This window comes from Plectropomus leopardus, chromosome 3, assembly GCF_008729295.1.
Source record: "Plectropomus leopardus isolate mb chromosome 3, YSFRI_Pleo_2.0, whole genome shotgun sequence".
NCBI classification, from domain to species: domain Eukaryota; kingdom Metazoa; phylum Chordata; class Actinopteri; order Perciformes; family Serranidae; genus Plectropomus; species Plectropomus leopardus.
The window spans coordinates 15,613,473-15,639,559 of record NC_056465.1 but is presented as its reverse complement, the minus strand read 5'-3'; the positions used below and the strand labels follow the sequence as shown (position 1 = coordinate 15,639,559).

The window sequence follows — 26,087 nt, the reverse complement described above, 5'->3', positions numbered from 1 at the left end:
GGAGCGACATCACTTTACTTGTGCTGCTTTCAGACACCTCTTACAACTAGGCTATTTTAACCTGTTAAAATGTATTCATAATTATTAAAATTACCTATTTAAGAACTGTGTTACATAATTATTCTAATATTTCAAGCACCTTTTCAGAGTCTTGTTGTCCTTGTTTGTTTGTTTTTTGGGTTTTTTTTCTAATTTTCTGGTAGGTTTTCTTGTACTTTTTGATTACTTGAGTCATTTCTTTTCATTGCACTCTGCCTCCTTCCCATATTTTTGAAAGACAGTCAAATTGCTGAGGTCTGAAAGGCATAATAATACCAGATGTCAGCTGCAGGCTAGAGGGTCGAAGCAAACATCACTTGAGCCGTTACTAACTTAACCCTGGCTGCAATTTACATAGACAGCATAAAGACAACACACCACAATTTTTACCGAACCATCTGAGATCGAGTTTAGGCTTCTTAAAACTGAAATGCAAGAAACACCTTTTAATTTTTTTGTTTTAAATTAGTGAAATGGAAGCAGCCTGAACACGTCTTTCTTTTTTTTACAGAAGTTGAAGTAAATAGGTTGAAATAAGCTTTTGAAAATATGCAGTGATTTTTTTTCTTCCAATAAAAAAAGAAAGAAAAGAAATGAAATCACTTAAATTTCAATATAATTTTCTGTTATTTTGAGTTTTAGTTTTTAACGACTTTTATTCTGGAATTCGGACCCGGATGCTGTGTTGCCCAGCCTGTGTGCTTTGACAGTGGTAGTGTTTCTGCGGGTGCTGGACGCGGTGGATAGCAGCCGGATAGAAATCTATAAAGGTGGGATTTCTTTCTTTATTAATCTTTTGCATTGACACATATAGGCTGTCATAGTTAAATGTATTTTGTCTTGTGTTTATTGTTTATGAGCGCTTATATTTGAATATCTAGTAAAGGATTTCAGATTAAAGAAGCTTTTGCTTAAGATGCTTGCTTTATAACAGCTGTTTCCATTTGAAAAACCATAAAACCGTCGTGGATGAATAAAATGCATATTAATTCGTGTAATCTGTGAGTCTGGACGTGAAGGCTGCTGCTGGATCTCTGGTTTGAATCGGGGCCTGTCCTGCAGGAAAAGGCGTTTCATACCGTCCGATGATTGAAATCATGAAAATGGTCTAAATGTCTCTGAGGCAAGAACAATAGATTAAAATACATTCAGGCCAATATTAAAAAGTAGCGTTTTTTAATTGCCTTTATGATTTTTGACACGCACATTGATTATCAGTAATCACATTTTCACGATTATTCTCATGAAACGGCCCATAGGTCACCATAGACTCGCTATTAGTCAGAATATGTAAATGGTTATAGGAATATTAGTTTGTAATTTAATACGGTGAGCCCTATGGAGCACTGTTGTGTTTCTATGGTAGGGTGAAACATTCAGTCCTTAACCAATCATATCTCGGTTGGTGCCTTAATGGAAATTTGCGTGCATATTGTGGGCATCCCACACTGCAACAGCACATTTTAGTACAGAATGCATGAATATGGAAGGTAGTAAAAAAAACAAAAAAAGCAAATAATAAACTGCCTTGCAAATACAAACTAAAAATATGAACTATATTAAAGTGTCTTTTAATATAGGCTTCATATTGTAATGAAAACATACATTAAATGCTCTGTTTATGGACTGATAGTGGCAATTCAGTCTATAGATGAAAGCATTTATGTGCTGTGTGTGTGTGTGTGTGTGTGTGTGTGTGTGTGTGTGTGTGTGTGTGTGTGTGTGTGTGTGTTAAAGACAGGATTGGTTTTCATCTACCTTCACCTGTTGTTTTCAAAGCTTTACAGTATTGAAAACTGTTTAATAATGTAATTGTTCTCTGTCTTGTCAGTCAGCAGATGGCATTAAAATGAATCATAGTACAGAGCTGTGTAGATCAGATTGAAACTCCACTGGCAGTGAGTTTTCATTTTGCCTGCAATGACTGATAAAAGTTTCACGTGTTTGATAAGTCTGAATGTGAGCTGACAGTCTGCAGGTCACATCTGCACTTCCTCTGCTAAAGTTACTGGCATGAGACATGAATGCAAGAGTGGCGCATCTGCCGTTTCACACATATCTGTGTTGCCTGTGACAAACACTGCAACAGTACCAACTGAGATCACATTCATATGTTGGATCGATACCTTTATTACATTTCAGATATTAGTCTGTCAAAGTTATGAGTCTGGTCTGACCCCAGCTGCAGATTAAGACATTTTATATCTTAGTAAAGAACTGCTGTCACTGAAATAATTGGTTTCAGTGGAGGCTTGTACTGTAGTCAAAAGTTGCTCTTTTACACACTTACATGAAAAACAAAAACTCTCTGAAACGGAAGCATGACATTCTGGTTATTTTTAGAGCAAAACAATGCTGAAATATAACCACAAGGTATAAGTAATTCGCAGTTTTTAGGCCAAACTTGTATTCATAATTGGAAGCGGTCCTTAAAAAGCTAAATCAGAGACCTCTATGTTATATTTTTAAGCGTCATTATCTTTGGAAAATGACAAAGGAAAGTCTTAATTCATAGAATAAGTGCAGAAAAAAAGGCTTTCAGCTTCAACAGCAAGCTTAACATTGTCGATCAATATGTTTTTAAAAACTAAAATAAAAAATAGTCACATAAAAACAAGGAAGAAATGTGTCACATAAATATTTATTAAGTGCAGACCAGTGTATAAAGAGATGCTGGGCTGTTTTAAATCCAAAACGCCCTGGATTCACCTGCCAACTATCTCCAAAAACACCTCCCACATCCAGGCTGCTCCCCCCTCTCTGCTCTCTGTTTGCTGTGCAGAAAGAAAAAAAAAGAAAGAAGAAGAGATGCTATTTTTAGCTTCCCCTCCTCTCATCTGCATCCCCACGCTTCCTAGAAAAGGAGGCACGTGATTGGAGGAAAAAGGGGAAAATGCCGTCTCAGGCAACCTGGGAGCAGGACAGCTGCTGCAGACAGCCACTGCATCTTCTCTGTTTTAGTGTTAGTTATTGTTTCTCACACACACGGCTGCTGTCTGCTGATGCACTTAAGTCAGGTGAACTGTTAGATGGGAACGTTAGCTTTATTTTAATTATTTTTTGTACATTCATTTTACAACTTTGTGTTTTTTAGTGTCCCTTTTTTCCTCCCTGATGAGAAAATATGTCTGAAATTTAATTAGTTATTTAATTTCTTGTCGTCAAAACAACTAAATACTGCAGTGTGATTTTGGGTCACTACAACATCCAGCCCTCACATTTTTTGACAGATATTTTGAGTTTGAATCATGCTTGATTCAATCCAGCACACTCTTATTTTATATGAGATTTTCCAGCTTCCCAGTTCTGGTCCTGGTTGTGATTCTGGGTGTGAAATCATCATTTTCATGTTTGGTGGAACATTTTAGATCTGTGAAAACTGTTATGCTCTCAGTCTGTTCACACTTAGAGTCGGTTTGCAGCCTATTTTCAGTGGTGGAATAAGTATTTTAATCGTTTAAGTAAAAGTAACCTAGCAAAAGTATACCATGCCATAAAAATAAAGTAAAACGTACAGATGCATTTGCAACAAAATGTACTTAAAGGAGCAAGAGTGAAAGCCAGTACTTTAATGTTGAAGCTGCTAAAAGGCCCGATCTTACATTATTTCACACTTTTCATAATGCTCAAATTGAAGGAACTGAACAGAATTACAATTCACTAATTGGACATATATTTCATATGACAAACAAATTGATTTACCGAACTTTAACTATTTTTAATCTGTGGCAGCAAAAAATGAAACACTTAATATAGTACTTAAGCACTGTATTTACATTAATGTAGTGTATTACTTTCCAATACTGCCTAATAAGGAGTGCAAATACACACATTTGATTCATGCAAAGTTTAACCTGGTTGACTTTTGATCTGTGCAGTGGCAACACACTTCAATGTCTTGCTGATACAAGGAAAAGGAAGGGATTTACTACCTTAGTAGGAAGATGATGGCTTGTCAAAGTTCCTTTTTCTACTACAATTGAGTGTAAAGAGTACAGGAGCATAAAACAAGAGGGGAGCTTAATGACTGGCAGAGCAAGGATAGATTTATAGTTTTCAGTTTGTTGAATGTTGAGTAAACGTGTGCTTAATGCTGAAATTCACGCTATAGACACTTTTCTAGACTTTCTACTACATGCAAGACATTTCACCCTCCTAGTTTCATTTTTTTTTGTTTTGATATGCTGCATGTGATTGTTCCTGTAGTGCCAGTTGTGTGGGTTTGGTTGCTAGAAAGTACCATGAACTGTGTATTTGGAGTGTTTTTGGTTGTACATACTACAAAACAGATGATGTAAAGAAGTTTAAGATTTTGTTGCGTTTGGTCTTCTTGCACATGAAACAGCTTGGACGCTCCTGCAGGCAAGATATTTAGTTTAGCCAGTTAGGCAAGCTGACCCTGTAAGTTCCAGCAGCCAGTGATGGAAGAAGTACTTAGAGCTTTTACTAACCAAAAAAAAAAAAGCAGCAATAAGCTACTAAAGTAGTCACAGTGACGGAGAGCAGGTAGGAGGCTTGGACCCAAAAGAGGCAGCTGGCAGAATCTAAAGATTAATTTCAAAAAGTGTATAGTCTCCAAATCAGGCAGGCACAGGAAAAGAGGCACCAAAACTTGAAACAAAAAATGAAGATGAAACTGACAAAGAACAAAGGAACAGGGCAAGTATAAGTAGAGAGACACTAATTGGGTTAGTGGGAACAGGTATAGACTGCAGGCCTTGTGAGGGACAGGTGAAGCTCATCAGGACGGGGCAGACAAAGAAAACTGTCAGAAAAACGCACATTAACAAAATAAAACAGAAAAGCACTAAGCAAGACTGAAGAATAGAATTAAACAAAGAAGAAAATATGACTTAAAGGGAAAGTAAAAGTTATGCATTCCAAAAAGTTCAAAAGTATAAGCAACAAAGTGTACATAATGTAGCAAAAGTAAAAATACTCATTATTCAGAATGGCCCATTTCTGAATAATGTATTACGTTATATTACTTTATTATAAGTATTGAGGCATTACTGTGTTCATCACCTTAATGATGGAGCTGGTAAAGATGGTGCTCATTTTAAAGACTACTGCTGGATAGTTTAATCTATAATAATACATCATATATTATTATTATTATTAATTTATTATACTTTGTATTAATAATCTGAATTTGCAAAGTAGTAAAAGAATAAAGTCACAGAAAATGGAAATACTCAAGTAACATACAAGTGCCTTAAAATCATACTTAAGAACAGTACCTAAATGATTGTACTTAGTTACTTTCCACCACTGCAAGCTTCTTATAACTTCTCCAGATTCAGCAATCTTTAATTTAAACCATTGAGATTAATCCTAAATCAGAAAACTTCAGCATGTTTTTCCATGCTTCAGGGGGGTGTTTTCGTCAGTTGTCTCACAGGTCCTCAGTAACTGTCTTTAAGTGGGACGGTGTTTGGATGATGGGATCAGCTGAAGATCAGCTGTCCGTCCGCAGGAAGCCAGCCACGACTGATTAAATGAGCCTGACTAGCTGGCCGCAGCAGCACTTAGCTGTGGATCAATCCAGCTCCTGGAGGACGTCAATCTACTTTAGGTGACAGGTTTAGAGGAGAGCTTGATGAAGTCATCGTCCAGCACAGACACTCTCAACTCTTAGTCATGATTGAATTAGGATTTAAGAAAAACACTTGGTTAGAGAGGATGGCTTGGAGGTGTAACTGCCATCAATGAGCTTCTGAGTCGCTTCAGTGGAGAAGGATGAATCTATAACTGTGTAGCCTGTAACTTTTTCCTCCATAGTGTTTTCATAATATTTGATGTAAAGTTACACGTAAAAAAAGAAGCTTAATATAATACAAAAACTTCTTCATTAGTAACTCAACCTCAGTGCACATGCATATATAAAACCACAGATGTTCCATGTTTGGGCAACCCATATCACCAGTAAGGCCCTGTTTACACCTGGTATTAACATTCGTCTCAGGTGATCCAGCTCTATGATTGTCTGTTCTCAGATGGCGTTAGAGAGCATCTCCACATGTGCCATATGCAAATACACTTGTGCATCATTTTAGTTTGGAAGGACCAAATATGTTTGGCGGGAGGCAGCAATATACTTCTGACTAGTCTGTTTAAAATTATAAGAAGTGCATTTCACGTGCCTTGGTGTGGGTCCTTAATGTGTTTCATTCAAACCAAATCGCCCAAGATGTTGGACATGCTTGTAATATACAGTATATTATGTATGCAGTAAATGTTTTGCACTGTAAAATGACAACATTGGTGCAAATTAGTAGGTACTTCCTCCTACACAGAAGACGTCAGCTGAGTAGGCACACCGCTCAGAAAGGATGGCCATATGCGGAACAGATCACCTCCCACTGTGGTCTGAGCGAATCTCTAGAAGTTTTAGTGTTATTTGGCTATCATTATTATTATCAGCTCTCTGATAAAATCAGGCCTCTCATCCTTTGTGATAGAGGAGCTGAGTCATCTTCTGCAGTTAGTGTCATTGTCCATTTAGTAGTCTTGTTTGACCTCTCAAATCCCGTTCTTCCTGACATTCAGTCTGGTCTCAGGGCCCAGTGTCTGGTCATCAAACTGCAGGAGAGGATTATACTCTCAAAGTTAGTGGACTGGACCTTTAAAGTGTTCATTAATTCTAATTATATTTAATTAATTATTTGTTATTTTTCATTTTAGAGATTGCTCCATTTCTCGAAGCATTAAAATCACTTTGACTCACAAAAAATATGAAAAAAACAAACACCACACTGCATCACACCACTTTTGTTATTTTTGTCTCAGGCACAGTATCCAGTTTTATTTGTCAAATGTTAAATAATAATGATGAAACTTCATCGATCCCGTCATTGGGGAAGCAGAGTTGTGAGTCAGCACATTCAGCAGGGAAAAGGAAAAATGGAGAATAAGCTAAAAATTTAAAAATAATAATAATAATTTGTTGGACAAAAAAAGCCAAAGTTGTCACATTTGGCTGCAAGAAAAGCAGCATATTTTACTATTTTATTATATTTTTCAGGCAAAAAAATCATAGATGAATCAATAATGATAAAAATTGTTAGTAGCAGTCCTTGAAACAGAGCTCCAAGTGTCACATAAATGTAATGTATGGTCCGCTGCACAGCTTGCAATTTCTTTAAATCATAAGTCGTAACAAACCCGTGTGTTCGGGCAGCGCTCACATTTCAGCACACCCGAGTTGACGCCTTTGTTCAGATGTAGTTTACCATCAAGGCCAAATGAAAGCAGCAGCAATGCCATGCAGCCGAAGAGACATTTGCATAATGAGAATTTGTTAATCACTTTGAGATTAAACACAGAGGCCTGCAGTCTGTAAGCTTCTGTATCAAATTAGTGTTTGGTGAAGGTTAAGCCAACTCTCTTCTCCACGGCTAATCTGAGACGCAGAGGAAAGGCTGCAGTAACCTCACCACGTACAGCAGACATTCAACAGCCAACAAAAGTCTGTGATAGTGTTTGACAAAATCCAGGCTTCCAACTGTGCCTGCTAATTTTTAACCTCCTCTAATCACAGCTATTAATAACTGTCACATGCTTGCATTTGGTTTTTAGGTTTTTAAACCAGCGCATTGGTCCAGAACAAGCTTCACAAATCCACATCTTAAGAAAACATTAGGAGAGAGGCAGAGGATCAGATCAAGCTGTGGGAAATATTCCTGAAGTGCTCATTTATTTTCAAATAGAAATATGTTGTGAGGAAAGAAAACAGACTAGTCTTTGACTAAAAGAAAACTTTTAGTCAGAGTACAACCTAAATTGGCTGTAAGACCTTGGCTTGAATGTCTATTTCTAAGTTTAAAACTTATTGCCTAATGTGCTATAACTGCAACACCACTGACTCAGCTCAAAGAAACACGTCGATAAAAAGCACACAGGCTGAAATATCTGCCGAGCTGAGTAGACACTTTGGTGCAACAGTAACACAAGCAGATACATTTTTAATAAGGTTGGCCAAAGACGAAATTGAACACTAAGCCCAGACTGTGATCAAGTGTGATCTCACTTCCAGTAGGTTTGTTTTAGTCTTAGCCAGAGAAAAAGTCACTTTTTTGATTTAATTTGTTTTGGTTGACAGTGACAAATAGTCATTGTAGGTTACCATTCTGTAATATTTGGTATTTTTTGTTAAATTCTGTGTTATGTTTGCATTTATTTAAAATCTTCCTCCATGACATTATCATGTAGCATTTTGATTAAGAGCCAAATCAGTTGTGTTAATGAGTGCGTTTCAGTCCACCTGTTTTTGTGTGCATTTTCAATTTGCGTATAATGAAACGCTAACAGTGTAAGACGTTTTGCAAAATAGTTTCTACCCCTAGCTGAGGAGAGATAGTTCATGTATAGATCAAAACAAAATGCAAATGTGAACAGACTCACTAAATAAATCATGACGTGACTTTTTTGTGGCTAAATTTTCTTCTGTCAAAACAAGACTAACTTTCAAATGAATGTATAGACCAAACATAAATGCCATATTTCCATCATGTTTTTCCACATTGTTTTTGTTATCTTGAGGCTTATGCTGATTTTCTGGAGGTTTAAGTTTGCATAGCATTTGGATGAAAATTTAGCTAATAATATATAATGTGGGGAATTTGTTTCATTCAGTCAGCTACACAATAGTTTTGCTTGGCAGTTACTGGGTGTAAATATCTATTAACAACTAATCAATAACTATTCTGGTGGTGCAAACCATCTTGACTGAGAGACAAATCTTCACTTCGAAAGTATCTTTAGCATTAGCTAGACAAATTCTGAACTTTGGACGGTATGAACACCTGTCGGGGATTTTGGAACATGGTTTTTCTCTCTGTTCTTTTTATTTAATTTTCAGACCAGTAAAACACACACAACAATATTAGCTGAATAGCATTAGATCATATAAATATATTTTCCTGTTCAGAGAATCTAAAATGTTCACTAGACTGCAGAATCATGTGACAATCGTTCGTAGGTGTGTTGTCCTTTGAGTACCGTTAGATCGATGCACTGTGGGACGGAGTATCTCTTGTGGGTCGGCTGATTCAGTGAGGATCTTTGGCTGTCAACATACTGTACGTCTCCTTCAACCTCTGTGTTTGTTCTCATTTCCTGTGGTTGGTGTGGATTACGCTCTCCCCCTCAGTGAGTCACACTGCAGTTCACTTCACTGCAGAGCACAGAGACTCACATTTTCAGTCATCACTAAAAGACTTGATTGGATGCCGATCAAGTGCAGCAGGGTTAAAACGCTGAGTCACAGCTGATTTGAAGTTGTTTACATCCATCACTGATGAACAGTGTAGGAACTGTGACCTGTTGTAAACGTTGGAGACAGAGAGTAGTTGGACTAATTAACACAAATAAGCCTTCATGTTGAATGGCTGCCTAAAAATACTGATGCAGTGTGCTGAAAAAAAACCAAAACATTGAAAACATCAAACTTTACTTTTAGTTTTTGATTGCACATTATATTATGTTGAGAAACTGCACATCATTTCAAGCAATTCTGCAGCAATTTAATTATGTGGACCGAATCATTGTGATGTTGCGCTAACAGTAACAATTGCTGCTGAAATCAGCAAACTTGTTTATTTCTGTTGTTATTTTTAGCTATAACTGTTTCAAGATATATAGTTAAACAAGGTGGTCCAAAATACCAGATGTTTCTGCAGTGCTTATTTTATGTATGTGCTGCTTTGCTCGCACCTCTGATAAACCAGATGTACTGGCATGGAAGCTAAGCAATTGTACTGCTGTGAGAGGACGCTGCAGCAAAACATATTCTAGCCAGCCACAAAATTCAGCATCAGTTAAAGTGTTTGCTATATTTAGGGTATTTTCACCACTTTACCTTTCTGGTGGAGGCAGTGGTATATCAGCAAAGTCAATGTTTTTGCAAAATGATTACTGCTTTCATCAATGGAGTCTGGTGACTTCGACAGAGCAGCTTCAGTTTCCCATCAGAAAGACCAGAACGGGTAAAGCAGCGGGTAAAGGTAAAGCAGTGAATTTTTTGTTATATGGCGACGACATCACATATAAATATGAGTTTTAAGAAGTGAGTTAAAAGAGGTTAGTGATTCTAATTAGCAGTTATAATCTCAGGTCACGTTAATTCCAACATGGTCACTGGTCCTGGAACAACCCCCAGGCCAAACTTGAGACCCTTACCTCTTCAAATGATTTTAAACTTACAAGAAAAAAGGAAGGGGTCACTGCTAGCTGTAGTTGCGTCAGTTAAGGTGTCGTTGTTACCCAGCTGAAAACCCATCTCTCCTCCAATAACCTCTACGAAACATTTCAGGCTGGATTCTGCACTAAACACAGTGCAGAAACAGCACTCCTCAAAGTCACAAATGATCTCCTCCTCTCCTCTGACTCTGGACACTTTAACATCCTCATCCTCCTCGACCTCTCTGCAGCCTTTGACACCACTGACCACACTCTCCTCCTGTCCCGTCGCCAATCCTCCCTCAGCATCACTGGCACTGCCCTCACCTGGTTTAAATCTTATCTCACTAACAGACAACAATTCATTAAGATCAATAACTGCCCCTCCTCCACTGCTCCTCTGTCCTACGTTGTCCCTCAAGGTTCAGTGCTTGGTCCCCTCCTCTTCATCCTTTACCTCCTCCCCCTCTGTGACATCATCCATCGCAATGGCCTCCACTTCCACTGTTTGCCGATTGATATACAAACATACATCTCCACCAAAACCATCTCCACTCAAACCCATACCACTCTTACCAACTGCCTGACCGAAATTAAATTCTGGATGCAAACAAACTTTCTCAAACTGAACTGTGATAAATCTGAACTCATTATTATTGGCCCCAAATCCCTCAAAAAGTTGCACAATGCTTAATATTTTGTTTTTTTCACTGATAAACTACTACATTTATTTATTAAATTCAAGCACAAACACATCTGGCAACTTCGCTTAAATTCAGACTCTCCCAGGTCTGAGTGGTAATCAGCAATATGAGCAAATATGATCAGATTTAAGAAATTCAGTCATTTTAAAACCACATAGTATTTAAATACCTTCTGCTATTAAACTTAATTATTAATAACTGCAAATAATTGATTCAAGTTGATTTTAGGCCTCAGTTGAGGTCTCTTATTTTCCAGCAGGCTGCAGATTTGTGAGGAATTATTGACGTCACAGGCGGAGCAGAACCCGTCATCAACCAAATACAAATTGACAACCATGCTACTGCATTTTTAGATGTTCTCAGAAAATCTTTCTTTACACAAATTAAAGCAGAAATCATCAAAATCATTTTTTGTGTGATTTCTGCTTTTATTTTTTTTGTTTCAGCTTCCTGTGTTGAACCCCACTTACATTGAGTGTAGCAGGTTTGGCGATATCTTCAACCCACATCTTTCACCGCCTTCTCAGCCTCTTTGCATAAAAACACAACAATGTGTTGAGGAAGGGTCGGTGCTTCTTCATTATTAAACAAGCATCTCTGTGTGCCTTCATGTAAACCGATAGGCCGGAGCTCTGAGCAGGGTGCAGTTGTTTTGTTTGTGCTTTATTCCCTGAGAGTTCTCGTGTTCCACTGCAGCCGAGTGGAGATAACGGTCTAAATATAGAGCAGGGAGCAGCGACTCCAGGGCCTGTGGGCTCGAGTCATTGTGCTCTCAAGAGTCAAAAGGTTTCCTGAAACCTTTTAGCCCTCGTAGCCCTGAACTCCTGGAGTCCACTGGCAGCTTGTGTAGTTTCATACCAGCAAATGCTAGAGGCCGGACAATTCACAGATTACACCATGGTAACCGTGCTGGTTTCGTAATTTGGTCATAATCAATCAAGAGTTTTCAGCCCTAACCGACAAAAGTTTCCGAATTTTTTCATCTCTCTGATCAGACATTTTTGTTGCTATCTCTATTTAAATTACCATTTTTCTTTATGTTTAGATGATGTCTTCATTTTTGTGCAAGCTGCATGATAGAAATGTCATACACACACCCACTCACTCGCTGTGAATTCTCCAGCTTTGTTTACTCAGGGGCTCAGTCGACTTAACAGACTTTGACTTTGTACTCAGGAACTGGGAGGTTTAAATTCGATTAATGTCCGATCGAATTGATTTGGACATTTCTCACATACAGCTTCTCCCGTTATGTCTAGATATTTTCAGGTTTGCTATGCATGTATGAGAGGGGCCATGAATATCTTGCCACCATCACTGATGACAAATTGAGCTTTGACTCTCACGTTGATACTGTCTGCAGAAAAGCTCATAAGCACATGTATTTTTACCATAAGCTTTGTGGTTTTAATGTCGATTAGACTTTTATGAGAATGTCTTACTCTGTTTTTTTTTAATCAGTGCTCACTTTTTCCTTTGTTTGTTAGTTTGGGTCACTGTCTCTTAAAAACAGGAACTGACTGGGAATTGTTTTGGTGTGCAGTAAGATTGCTGGAGTGCCACTAAACAATCTTCCTCACCTTTAAAAGGTGAGGTCTTTAAGGAAGGCCAAGTCAATCCTGGCCGACCCGAACCATCCACTCTGCAGTGAGTTTTCACTGCAAGACTAACAGACTGAATAATTCATTTGTTCCTGCGGTCATTGGTTTTTAAAATGATTCAATGTGATTTTAAATGTATTGATTTATTGTATTTATTGTATGCACTAATGTACTTCTGCTGGCTGCACAAGAATTTGCACCTTGGGGGACAATAAAGATTTCTTGACTTGACTTGAAACGTTTGCAAAGAAGCCAACATGCAATCCTCCCAAATTCCAACAATGCATCATGGGGATATGCAAAAGCAAGTCGACTGGTTGATTAAATTAATGTCAGGAAGCAGATTCAAAACAAAGAAAAAAAATATGATTGTTACAGAAATTGTAAACAGGTTTAAAAGGAATAACCACTCTCAAATCATGTAAATGTTCACCTACGTGCAGCCTGGAGAAGCATGTTTACACCTCGATCCAGTTTAGGGTTTAGTTTGTGTATCTGAGTCCCATTCAGACAATTAAAGGAAAATTTGGATATTTGTCAACTTGGGTGTTAATCTTATATTTTTGTTGGTCATGAAAACATTTTACTCACCACAGTTGTTGCAAAGATTTAAGAACTTTAGCGAGCACAAAATCAATGTGGGCAAGCAGCGTGAGACTCCGAAATCTCAAACACTCTGAGTCCGATCAATAGTAAACATAGAAAGTAGTTCCCTGGAAGTCATGCAGCTCTTGAAGGAAATCTATTGATCCACAGAAGAGGTAGGCTGATATAAATATCTGCCATAGATCGTTAGTGTGTGTCAGCTACTAAATCTAAAGTTACCGCTGTCATATAATCATTTGTTTGTGGTGTGGTTGTTGGTGTAGATGTCAGGCTCCTTCTTTCCTGTAACTTCAGCTGTGAGCATGAGACCTCGTCATGCAAGAGCCATAAACATTGTTTGTCAGACCTTACCCTAAAATGATCTAACTGTGACAGTAATTAATGGGATATCTACACAAGCTGTAGATGTTAAAATATTAGTTCAGCTGCTGAATATCAAACTCCAAAATGACTTCGACCCTCAGCTGCTTGTGCAATGAATTATTTCTCACACATCTGATTGTGACTGATTGAGTCATTTGCCTCCAACCTTTTTGCCAAATTGAGAAAACGCCAATGGGTTTCTGTTTTCCCCTTACGTCGCAATGTGCTGCTTTGATTAATTACCATAAAGCAAATGTGCAGTGTTTAAGCCTGACTAGTTAATCACCATCATCTGTTAGGCTGAGTCTAACAGATGCTGCCAGAATCTCATCTTCTGTTGGAACACTCATTAAATGTATGACCTTTACTATATGAAAAATTACCTCTGCCGTTTTTAAGGGTTTATTTGGTTTCATTTTTCTTTAGAGTGTGTTTTGTTCATGAGACAGACAGACATTAATTCAGATCGGACAGAAACCCCAGAGTTCTGTCCGACGCCTACATCAGGGGGATTCAGATGTGCCTTGATGAAGGATTGTGGTACTCTGCTCCATGTCTGCCAGTTCATGGATCCATTCCCCATCACCAAGGAGTTTAAACCATGAAGTCCATACTGTATCTGCATCTAAATCAGAAAGAGTCCTCAACTATCTTGGCTATTATTTTTTTCAAATAATGGATTAATGGTTTGGTTTGTAAAATGCAATTTTTTAAGTCTGGTAAAATATCCTACAGCCAAAAGAAAAGTATTCAAAAAGCTTGTTTTGACCAACGGTTCAGAGCCTAAATTTATTAAGTGTACTCTATTAGCAGCACAGAAAAACAGCAACTCTATCTCAAACTGTCATTTTTTTGTCATTTTTGCATGAAAAAAATGTTTCACTTAAAATGTATTTCCTGCCTGTTCTCGTTCCAAAGTCATCATATATCACCACTTTTTCAATGATTTCAGAGTAAGATTCCCTTACCTTAACCAAAAGTGCTAATGTTGCCTAAACCCGAGAATCTGGATGCAAACCAAACATTTTGGTGTCTGAGTCCTGCTCTTACTCACCCACAGCAGTGATTTGATAATAGTTTTGTGTTTCTCCTTTGTTTCTTACCGCAGATGGCCTCAGCAACAGCGACCTACGGGCAGAAGGAGTCTTCGGACCAAAACTTTGACTATATGTTTAAGATCCTCATCATTGGCAACAGCAGTGTTGGCAAAACCTCCTTCTTGTTCCGCTACGCTGACGACTCCTTCACGCCGGCCTTTGTCAGTACGGTGGGCATCGACTTCAAGGTGAAGACCATCTACAGGAATGACAAGAGGATCAAATTACAGATCTGGGTAAGATACATTGAGTTTCTTGGAAGGAAAGTAAATAAAACTAAGATGATTTACATTTATGAATTCAGTGAATTTAAGGCTGATGTTAAATAAGTACATTCCATTGATTTTCTTCCCTGTCATAACTTGTTGTCCACACTTTACCCCATTAAACCATCACCTGCAACTGGCATTTTCACATATGACCTTAGAGCCACATTTCCATTGTTTACCCTGTGATTCCACTGTGTGCCAAGTGTCTTTTCTTTCCTCTACGTATTTCTACAGAGTTACAGGATCAATTTGTTGAAGGTGTTTTTTTCTAAAGCATACCAGCACGAGCTCGACTCTTGTGAGAAGGATGATGCTTTATCCTCGTAATATTACTGAAGCAAAAACCTGAATGTTAGTCGTGTTTACTTACGATGTCTAATAATACAGCAAATAACATTTCTTAAGATATTTCATAACACGTCCAACAGAGCAGCAGGCTCAGTGAAGCACTGCCCTGTGGTGCAGTTTTATTATGCAAACTGTCCTCAGATCACAGTGAACACACAAATTTGCACGCAGTGTTGTCCTCTCTGCAGCCTGCTCATTCAGTTTACCCTAGGAAGGGGTAGAATACAAGAGATGTAATGACCAAAACACACAGGGAGTAACACTGATGTGCCCTTAGCAACAAACAGGGCAGTGTTTGTTGCATCAGAAAATCATAACTGTGTTGTCACCTGAGGGCTCAGCAGTAAATACAATCATAGAGTGAGGACAAGCTCCCCGAGGGACCCATCACAACGTTATTCCCACCCTTTACTACTCGTTCTGCTGCAGACAGAGCAGTAATGGTGAGCAGAGCCTTGTGTGCATGCGTGTGTGTGTGTGTGTGTGTGTGTGTGTATGTGTGGTGTGTGTGTGTGTGTGTGTATGTGTGGTGTGTGTGTGTGTGTATATGTGTGGTGTGTGTGTGTGTAGAGCTGTCTCTGATGTCAGCCTTTGCCAGGTCCTGCCTGTGGTAAGGGGAGACACGATCAGCCAATCAGAGCACAAGAAATGGATGACTGTGCTGCTCTCCCCTCCCCCACTACTACACATCTCACCCGTGTAGATATCACCCTCCCTGCCATACACACGTGTACACTTGCGTGCATACACACACACATAAAATCCCCCACCCCCATCTCTCAGCAGTTCTCTCAGCTAAGAGTAAAAGTGAAAATGGTTTAATTAATAATCTGATAAGTCAACATAGTACAGTAGGCCTATATAGATTTATTTCACAGTGTTCAGTAATCCCCTTTTTATAGATTTATGCAGACATGTGATGTGTACTTATAGTGTCATTTTTATTGTCTCACTTGAAACAGTGGCATTTTTTTTACTCAGTGTTTACTATGTTGAACAGTAAACACTACTCCTTTGGCGTTCTGCACTTTGGACACCTTTTCTTTTTTCAGATGTTGGGCTGACAATTTTATCACTGATTATTCTTCTGATTGACTGATTAATGATTTAGTCCATAAAATGTCAGAATGTAGTAAAAACAAATGTCCAGAGCCCTCTCTTTCAAATGATTTGTTATGTCCAACCAACCATCTTAAACCTAAAGATATGACACTTATACATCATATAAAACAAAGAAAATCTCACAAATTGTCAAGGTTCAAGGTCCATTGTGTAGGATTTATTTATTTATCTGTTGGCAGAGATGGTAATCTTCATAGCTATGTTTTTATTTTATGTATTTTATACCTTATCTTATATCTTTGTTTTGACTTGTCATTAATTGAATTAAATCAGTGTTCTCACACAAGTCTAGAAACTAGTGAAAAAAAACGAGTTAGGATTTATTTGAGTTAAGCTCACATATTACAACAGGTGATTGTTATCCAAAGTTAGATCTCAGCCCAACTTCTCAACTTCATATTCTATTCCTATTTGCACACAATGACAGGTTATTCAGTAACATAATTAATAACTAACTGACTGAGCTTGTTTTTAAAGTGCAATATGCAGACTTCTAGATGCCCCATTAAATGTTCACTAAAACTGTTTTTTAAACTTTCACCTATCATAAACAACAAAATATAAATATCTGTAGTCTGACACTTAAAGAAAGGCTAATTGCAAATATAAATACAGCTTTAGCAAAATTCACCTATGTTGCTCTATTTTAAATATACATGAACTGCTGCATGACTTTCAATAATATTAGAACATTTATAACATGATAATGTCCTGCAGCCCAAATATTTAAAAAATGGTTTCATTTTCCCCTCAAATCTTTTAATAACAATAAAAGAATGAATAGGTGACTTTGTCTTTCTTGCATTTCTCAAGTATTCATGCCAAGTTTATGTCCAGCCCCTCACCGTACTTGTACTGGTTAACTGTATAACATTTTGTCTGCTGGAAAAGGAACTTTTTAATTTTTGCATTTAAGCCGTTTGATCATCTAAAATGTTCACAGCTCTAACTTTGTATCAGAGCTAATGGTGAACACAAAGATGAGTACTTCAATGAGTTTGTTATATAACACCACTCAGTGATACCTACGCTACTACATATTTAAGTGTAGATCTGATACTCTCATCCTGAGCGGACTGCAGCACATCGACTGGATGAGCAGGACATAAACTGCAGCTGCAGAACATCTTAACCAACCGTATGGGAAGGTCAGAACTGCAGCTCTCTGAAAATAGATACCATATAATATTCTTTAGTGTGACTGAGTGAATATTCACATCAATGAGTCCAAGAAAAGAAAAGTAAAGAAGTGTGTTGGTGTAAAATATGTTGGTTTGACTGTAACTAGACTGTACGTTGCAGTCCATATAAGTGCTTCTGTGTGTTGTGGTTCAGATGCGTCATGTAAATATTAAGTCCTTAGAAAGTTCAATAACAGGTAGAAACTACAAAGGTATATTCACTGTGTACAGTGCGTGGTATGATGTGTCTATAATAACTGAAGTAACAATATCAACCACCTATTTAGCATTCTTAAAGGGACAGTTCACCCAAAAATCAAAACTCCACATTTTTCCTCTTGCCATTCTATTTGCTATTGTCTGCTACTGTCATGCTATTTACAAATTTGATTGTTTTGCTGTGACTTGCCGAATGTTGAAGATAGCCATGGCAATGTCTGCCTTCTTTCCAATATAACAAAATTAGATGCCACTCGCACTTGTGGTGCTCAATGTGCCAAAAAATACATTTGAAAAACTCAATGGCACTATCTCTTTCCAGAAATCATGACACGGTTGATCAAGATAATCCACAGACTAACTATTTTGAAATGGCCTTTCGAGCAGTACATACACATTTGATGAGTGGTTTGTCACACACTATCACTGTAGAAGGAGTTGAAAGTGGTTTGTATGAATTCTCATAAATGCTGAGGTACACCAATCAGCTGGCTGCTCACAGCAGAGGCATTGACTACAGCAGGTTACTTCACAGTACATGTCAGTCTCAGTCTGTTGCTCCGCTGATCTCCACACTGACAGCAGAGGGATGTAGTTGGACCAGGAGCTGCTGAGTTGGGTATCAGAAACACTGGGCTTTAATACTCTGAGCATTCATTAGAGCTTAGCACTGACATTTGATCTCACCTGGGTCTGTGGCCAAGTACGGAGACAGAGAGAGCAAGGGAGGTGATGAAGACTTTAAGAATGACTGGAAGCCTCTTAACATGCAAGCTGTCCTGGAGCCACAATGTGTCAGTCGGACATATTGAATGTTTCGACTTTTTTAGGCTCAAGTATCCTGAATCATTCCTCAAACAAGTTACTGAATTGCTGCACAGTGTACTACAATCTACTTTCACAAAAACACTTTGATATTATGCCTTTTTATTCGTAATTTCCTTTCATTTTTTGTTTTGTTGTGATGTATTTGTTCATATAAACATATACACACACAGAGTTGCCCGGCGCGTAGGAAGAAGGAATCCTCACCTGCTCATAACTGCAGCCTCCGCGCCACATCTTCATAAGGTAGTTGTGCAGTCTTGAAGCACGGTGCCGGGGTTAGCCAGCTAGCTACACTGACGCAGCTAAGCTAAAAACAACAGCACCTTCACGGCTCACGTCCACAGAAAAGCCCTCGGCTGCTTGTTGGAGAACACCGCTGCCACCAATATAACCGAGCGTCCTGGGTTCACCTAACCGAATAACTAATAAAACAATAAACAGGACGGAAGACGGTGTGACAGCTTTTTATTTCGCACAACTTTCGCAAACTGCACGAGCCCCGAAAAAGGTGGATAGAAGTTCCTCAGTACTTTTTTCCTGTTGTACGGAAACTCCAGTGGGACACACAGTAGGCCTCCAGAACAGTTTGTTACAGTACAGTCCATAGACATATATATATATAGATATAGATATATATATATATAGTCTATGCTACAATCTATATTATCTAAATAACGGTTTAATTTAGAACAGCTGTAAAAAGCTGATACATGAAGAGTTATAAATCCCAGTGCATGAGCACTCATAGAATGCCTCTCCACCAATTAAAATGGCATTGTAGGCGGTACAGTCTACGGTCGGGATATATATAAATATACAAATATATATGTGTAAGGTAGTAAATCTTGCAGAATCACACAACTTCAGTTGCTAAGGAGTAGTGTCCTGTAACTAATCAAGTAGTTTGAAGTACAAACTCAGGTAGCATTAAAAAGGGAAATGGCTTGAATATCTGCACCCTACAGATTTTACTTACTTACTTTATCATCTTGCCAGCCAAATTCATTAAGCTAAAGCAATGAGTCATTGGTGTGTTACCTGCCAAAGCGGCTGTTAAAATTCATTCCACTCTTGCAGCTTATAAGAATGTAGAATTTTACTCAAGATATTTTCTGCTGATGCACCAAAGCTTTGAGAACCGAGTTGGTGTCAGTCTGAGCAGTGTTTCTTGTTAGAATTTTTTTGTCTTTAAAGTTTTGACTTATAGGATAAATGATGATATTGTTGGTGCTGCAGAGTGTTTTCAGGGCTTGTGCCAAATATTGGACATGTGAGAAAAGAGGAAAAAGTACCATTTAGACTAATTTTTTATCCTCAACCTAAGTAGAAGTTACTGTAAAGTGAATTTTTGAGATTTTAATGAAAACTATCTGCTACTTTTTTTTTTTTTTTTTCTGTCCAGGACACGGCAGGTCAGGAGCGTTACCGTACCATCACCACGGCCTACTACCGAGGAGCCATGGGCTTCATCCTCATGTATGACATCACTAATGAGGAGTCCTTCAGCGCCGTCCAGGACTGGTATGGGATTTGGTTGGGGGAAACGTGCGTCACATGACCAGAGTGTAAAATGTAACCCTGGAGCTTTACCTGTAAGAGAGAGAGTTGTGAGAAGGATGGATCAAGTAGTATCAAGATAACCAATGTGGAAATAGATAAAGAGATAGACTGACGAACAGAGCACATGATCCGGTTCAAGTTTCTGTATGTGTTGTTTTAAAGGTCCACAGCATCCACATTTGTCTGCTGCTGGGACTTTGGTTCAGTGTCTTTCATCTGTCCAGATTTTGAAGTTTATATTGATTTCTCTGTGAACTACAGCATGTCAAAGTCAGGCCTTTACTTTTAATTTCTGATTTTAAACTGGAAATAAAAGTCACATTCAGGTTTCAGAATTGGATTTTATAACTAAGTTCAGTCGCTGTGATTCAGAACTCAGACTTCAGGACACGTTCAGCCTGCATGCAGTGTGATCACAATCTTTGTCGGTTCCCAGGTCGACTCAGATTAAGACGTACTCGTGGGACAATGCCCAGGTGCTGCTGGTTGGGAACAAGTGCGACATGGAGGACGAGCGAGTTGTGGGTGGAGACAGAGGCCGGCAGTTGTCTGAACACCTTGGTGAGTTTGTGGAGTACAAACACACACATACACTTCAAATCTGTGACTCATTGTTAGGTAAACTGACCAGAGGTGAACTGACAGGCAGAGAGTTTAATCTTTGTCATTATACCCTTGTAGACATGTGTGAACTTTTGTCATAATTAGTGCATGAGTTCTTTAGTGTTTTGTGAGGTCACAGTGACCCTGACCTTTGACCACCAAATTCTAATCAGTTTATTCTTGAGCCAAATTTTAAGAAACTCCCATAAGGCCTTCTTGACATATCACGTTCACGAGAATGAGACTGATGCAAGGTAACAGTGACCTTGACCCTTGACCACTAAAATCTATTCATTTCATTGTTCAGTCCAATGAAATGTTTGTGCTAAATTTGAAAAAATAAAAATAAAAAAACCCTCAAGGTGCTCTTGAGATGTCACCCTCACAAGAATGAGAAAGAGGAGGTCACAGTGACCTTGTACTTAGACTGCCAAAATATAGTCAGTTCATTATGGTGTCCACATGGACGTTTGTGCTAAATTTAAAGAAATCCCCTCAAGGTGTTCTTGAGATATCACTGTGAACTAAGCATGCAGTTGCACCTGTTCACTCTCCAGGTTTTGAGTTCTTTGAGGCCAGCGCCAAGGACAACATCAACGTGAAGCAGACCTTTGAGCGCCTGGTCGACATCATTTGTGAAAAGATGTCAGAGAGCCTGGATGCCGGAGATCCCGCCGTCACAGGGGCCAAACAGGGGCCCCAGCTGACAGAGCAGCCCGCTCCTCCTCACCAGGACTGTGCATGTTAAACCTGACTACTCCACCCAAACCCCCCTTTTCCCCCTCTTCCTCCTTGTCGTCCCTCAGCTGGACACCGGGGCCTCGGGTAAAATCCTCCCATCACCCTTTTTGCTCACTTTCTTGCTTCTTTCTGTAACCCAGCAAGGATCATTTGCAGAGGGGCACAAGAACCAGGTTGAAAAGTGTCTGAAATGCTCTGAGATGCAAGTGGACCTGTGCTAGAGTTGTGTTTGTGTCTGGTTCCTCCACATAAAAGAGCCTAGAAGGTGTTTTTTGATCAGTGTGGGTTTTGGTCTGATGCCAAAGCAAGTTCAATCAAACCAGAGTGTTTCAGACTCTTTTCAAACCAGGTTCTTGAAGGTTTCCAAGCCATCGTCTGTTGTCTCCCTGTTCCTCAATGTGGTTCTGTGTGAAGGATTTGACGGCGTCCCTCCTCAGAGTGCCATTTAAATCCTTCCAATGTTTACAATACTTTGTTTCATGTCAGTCAAATGTCTTGAAAAGATGTCAGCCTTTATGCGGGAGAAATGATCCAGCTGAAATCTGCCCCATACTGATGTGTTATGTTTCTTTTATGATTCTGGATGCAAGCAGAGTCAAACCTGCGTTTCAGTTGTGGTCTCACGTGTTGTCTAAACATGGATATTGCAGGTTTCAGCAAGTTTTTTGTTTTCATTATTCATCTGAGCCTTTTCATTTGGCCTTTTTTTATGTTTTTGTATTCTGGTGCCCCATTCATTCTTTTAAGCACTGGGTGGGGGAAAATATGAACAAGATAGAGCTACGTATAAAAAAAAAAGCAAAATAATTAAGAGACACATTTTATTTAATTATTTATTTCAAATGTACATATACATGTTGTGCAGTATATATAATATCTACAGGTATGCATTTCTTGAAATGAATTTGAAAAGGTATGAAGTTCTATGAGGATAGTATCAAATATAAGAGGTCTTTGTTGTTGGGTTTGTTTGGGTGATGTGTGGAATTGTTTGCACCCTCAGCAGCTCCTCCGCGAGTTGTTTCATTTCCCTGTCAGTTCGGTCTCACGCTGCCTTTTGAAGACATCAGAAATTTAAACTTCCTGCTAAGAGACCCTTTAAATTTCAAGTCAGAAAATGTTTCTAATCCTCCAAATCCCCTCAGTGTGATTTTTCTGCACTGCTGCTAATAAAGTGAAGCATTTTAAAATGACGGGAATATTAGAAAAGGCACTTTGGGCTGCATCATAAATGCTTTGTTAAGGCGGACAGTGACTGTTGTAAAGCTGACATCAGGTGTTTTTCAAAATAAAACACAGATTTGAGCTTTTGGATGGCTCAAATATGTATTTTATTTTACTCCTGGTGAGCAATAACATTCCCACTATCACTTAAAGAGGAATTTAAGGACATCTGGAAAGCATTTTTCTGCAACACAGCTGTGCAGGTGTGCTTGTGAACATATTGATAATACAGTATCTTACATTTGGCAAAGAAAATTGTGCATGATCATTTAGGTTGAGATGATATAATTATAACAGCTGACAATTTCTTGACTCCTGCAGCAAATCAATTTTTTTCATCTCCCCGATGGCTGTTTTGGAAGTCAGCTACAACAAAACAACATTTCCTGAAACATTTATCATTCAAACTTAACATTATTCTGTAAAGCATGATGAAATGGGTTTGGAGGATGCAAACAATGTTGTTCTGTAAGACAATTCTATGGTATTTTGTCTTTTTTATCTGATAGTTTGATCTCAGAGAGTGAATGGAAACATCATAAAACAGTTAACAGTCAGCAATTTAATGTTTCCTTGTTGAGTGACAAACAGCCCGACAGTGAGGAACTTCTTCAGAATCAGTATTACGTCTGTTTGTTTTTGTGTGATGTTCCCTCTGATGCTCAGTCTTCAGGTGGAGTACGGACAGCACTGTTTCAAACAAGCATCAAACAGCTGGAGGCTGAAAGGTCCACAGACCAAGCTGCTGCTGAGTTTCTCACACTAGTTAATGCAGCAACTGAATATTCTGCTTTGAGGTTTTCTCGGTTCCAACGTTGTGTGAACAAATTTCTGCTAAAAGCTGTTTTTAAGTCGACATATGATCACTCACTCTTGGCATGCATTATCCCCCTTACACCAAATACTCAGAACATGTCTGCACACTTGTTTTAATACAGTTTCCACAGTTAGACCTGGTTTGACGTGAACTACTTTTTCACTTCACCAAAGATTGCTGTAGAAGCATCTGACTGTTTTACTGCAAGTTTATAACTGTAATTAAAACAAGTGGTGCCTGGGATTCATGTGAACTCTGGTCAATTGCAGAAAAAATGTCAATGATATGCTTCTGGGAAATGCTGTTCTTTAAAATGCTGTTGTTGCCAGTAAAAATAGGGATAAATAGGATGGATTGAGAGAGCAAAAATAGTGACTGGGACTATGTGATTGAAGCAAATCTATTCCAGAAAAGCATTTATTTGGAGTGTAATTGCTGCATTGACTGTCAAGTGTAGCATACAAACCTGAAATCACAGATGCGATATCAAAGTTTGAAAAAATGAGAACCCAGTCTGTGCCCCACCAAAAATATTGGTTATTATAATACAGGGAGTGATGATCAAGACAAACCTAGGACATGTTTTTGACCCTGCGTATATTTTATTTCTTACTGGTTGTGACTGTTTCTTCTCCAGTAAAAATCCAAACTTTTGAACTGTTCTCTCCTTTCTAATATGTCTTCCTCTCTATATAAACCAGATCTGTAAATACTGTTGAGTCATATGTGTGGATCGTGTTGTATCGACTCAGGCTTGCAACTAAAGAGAAAAACAAAAGAGGGAAAAAAAGTCAGTGAAAAAACCCCAAAAGAGCAATGTTGTACTGTATCTGCATTCATTACTAGGCTTGCTCGTGAATGAATGTGTCACTCTGTTACAAAAGCAATACCCACTACAGTATCTACACACAAAAAAGAAATGCCATCAAGCTTGGTAGAAGTTGCCGACTGTAGATCTTCTACTAGCACGCAGGAACATGTACTTTATTTGGTCTCGTATCACTGCCTCTTCACGTCCTCCTCAGTTTGGGCCATAAAGATGAGAGAATATGCTGTGGATGTTTTTATCTGTACTTTGTGGTAAAACAATAAAAAGTTACTAACAATCAGTGGATTCTTGTTTCTGAAGATTTTATGCCTTTGGGTCTGAGATGAGTACCTGCTACCTACTCCCATAATTAGCTGATATTTGGATGTGTACTAATTGAAAAACAAAAACTGCATAAATGTTGTTTTAAGAACAGACAGAAAGATTTATTGAAAATGATTAAATGTTTTGTTTCATACAAGCTCAGAGTCATCTCAGTTTAGAAGTAAAATTATCACACTGATGGCACATTTTTTGATGCTTCTTGTCCCATCAGCCTCAGGATGTCACTGTTTCACTTTTCTCTGGCAGGTGATGTAGAAATATATTGTCCAGCAAGAGGCAACTCCTCAGAGTTGTTGTTTATAGGGAAAATGCACACACGTATGTTCTAAGTATATAAAATATTAGTGCATGATGCCATGGATGGATTACAGAGTCAGCTTAATAGGCGCTGGCCCAGGAGCCCTAAGTGTCATGGCTCGCCCTGGGCTTCACCTACAAAATGTCAATTGACACGAAAGAGACACAAAATAACCTCAAAGACAGAGAAACGAACACAGAAGACAAAATGACTACAGAGAGATACAGAATGACTACAAAGAGACACAAAGCAATCAAAATAGACGCAAAATTAACTCAAAGAGACACAAACTTACCTCAAAGTCACACAAAACCAACACAGGAGACACAACATAACCTCAAAAAGATACAAAATGACTATAAAGAGACAAAAAGCAATAAAAAAAGACACATAAACTTGTAGAGACATAAAATTACCTCAAAGTAATATGAAACGAACACAGGAGACTGGCTCAGAGTCACTGGTAGCATGTTGCCATAACAATTAGGTCTTCCTAGATGTTAGAGATCAACATGCCCAAAGCAACATTTTTTTTTTACTTTTGTACCCAGCTGAAACATTAAAGGTTTGTTGTTTTTATTTCTCCTTATCATGTCTTTTGAAAATCTACAGCTACTGTATGTAAGGGAGGTCTCCACACCCCCAGGGCTCTCTAATGCCTTGAGCATTAGATTTTCTCATTACCTTATTTTTAATTATTCCTTTTTATGTGCATTCGTTTTTGAAAATTGTTGATAAAGACCAAAACAAATTACTTACAGGCTATACTAAAATTACTGCAACTTATACAGCACCCATCCACACCACAGGCTGATATCTGTTCAACAACATGTTGAATATCCTTCAGGATATTAAGAACTGCCTTAGCATATTCACCAAAATGTCATTTTATTCATTACTGCAGTAACATCATTTGCAATTTCCCAATTAACCAGCAGAGGGAGAAAGACACCAGGGTGATGATGTGATGCAGATTTCTACATACAGTTGCAAAATCCTGTTATTACACAACACCGAAAAAAATAACTATTCCTATAATGATATTGTATTGACGTTTAGTTATAGTCAGTCTCAGTTTATCGTTATGGCATATAAAATAACCCACAAAATAATGTCTTACTATCTTTTCTAATAT

The 26,087-nt window shown here is 38.4% G+C and overlaps 1 protein-coding gene across 1 annotated transcript; it reads left to right on the top strand.

The window, feature by feature from the left end:
- The first annotated feature begins 746 nt into the window (after positions 1–746).
- On the top strand, positions 747–24,563 carry rab3ab (RAB3A, member RAS oncogene family, b). Its single transcript, XM_042515283.1, has 5 exons — positions 747–809; positions 14,601–14,825; positions 19,959–20,077; positions 20,553–20,677; positions 21,277–24,563. Exons 2-5 carry the CDS (start codon positions 14,601–14,603, stop codon positions 21,465–21,467), a joined length of 660 nt encoding a protein of 219 aa, XP_042371217.1. The 5' UTR covers positions 747–809; the 3' UTR covers positions 21,468–24,563.
- Positions 24,564–26,087: the final 1,524 nt, after the last annotated feature.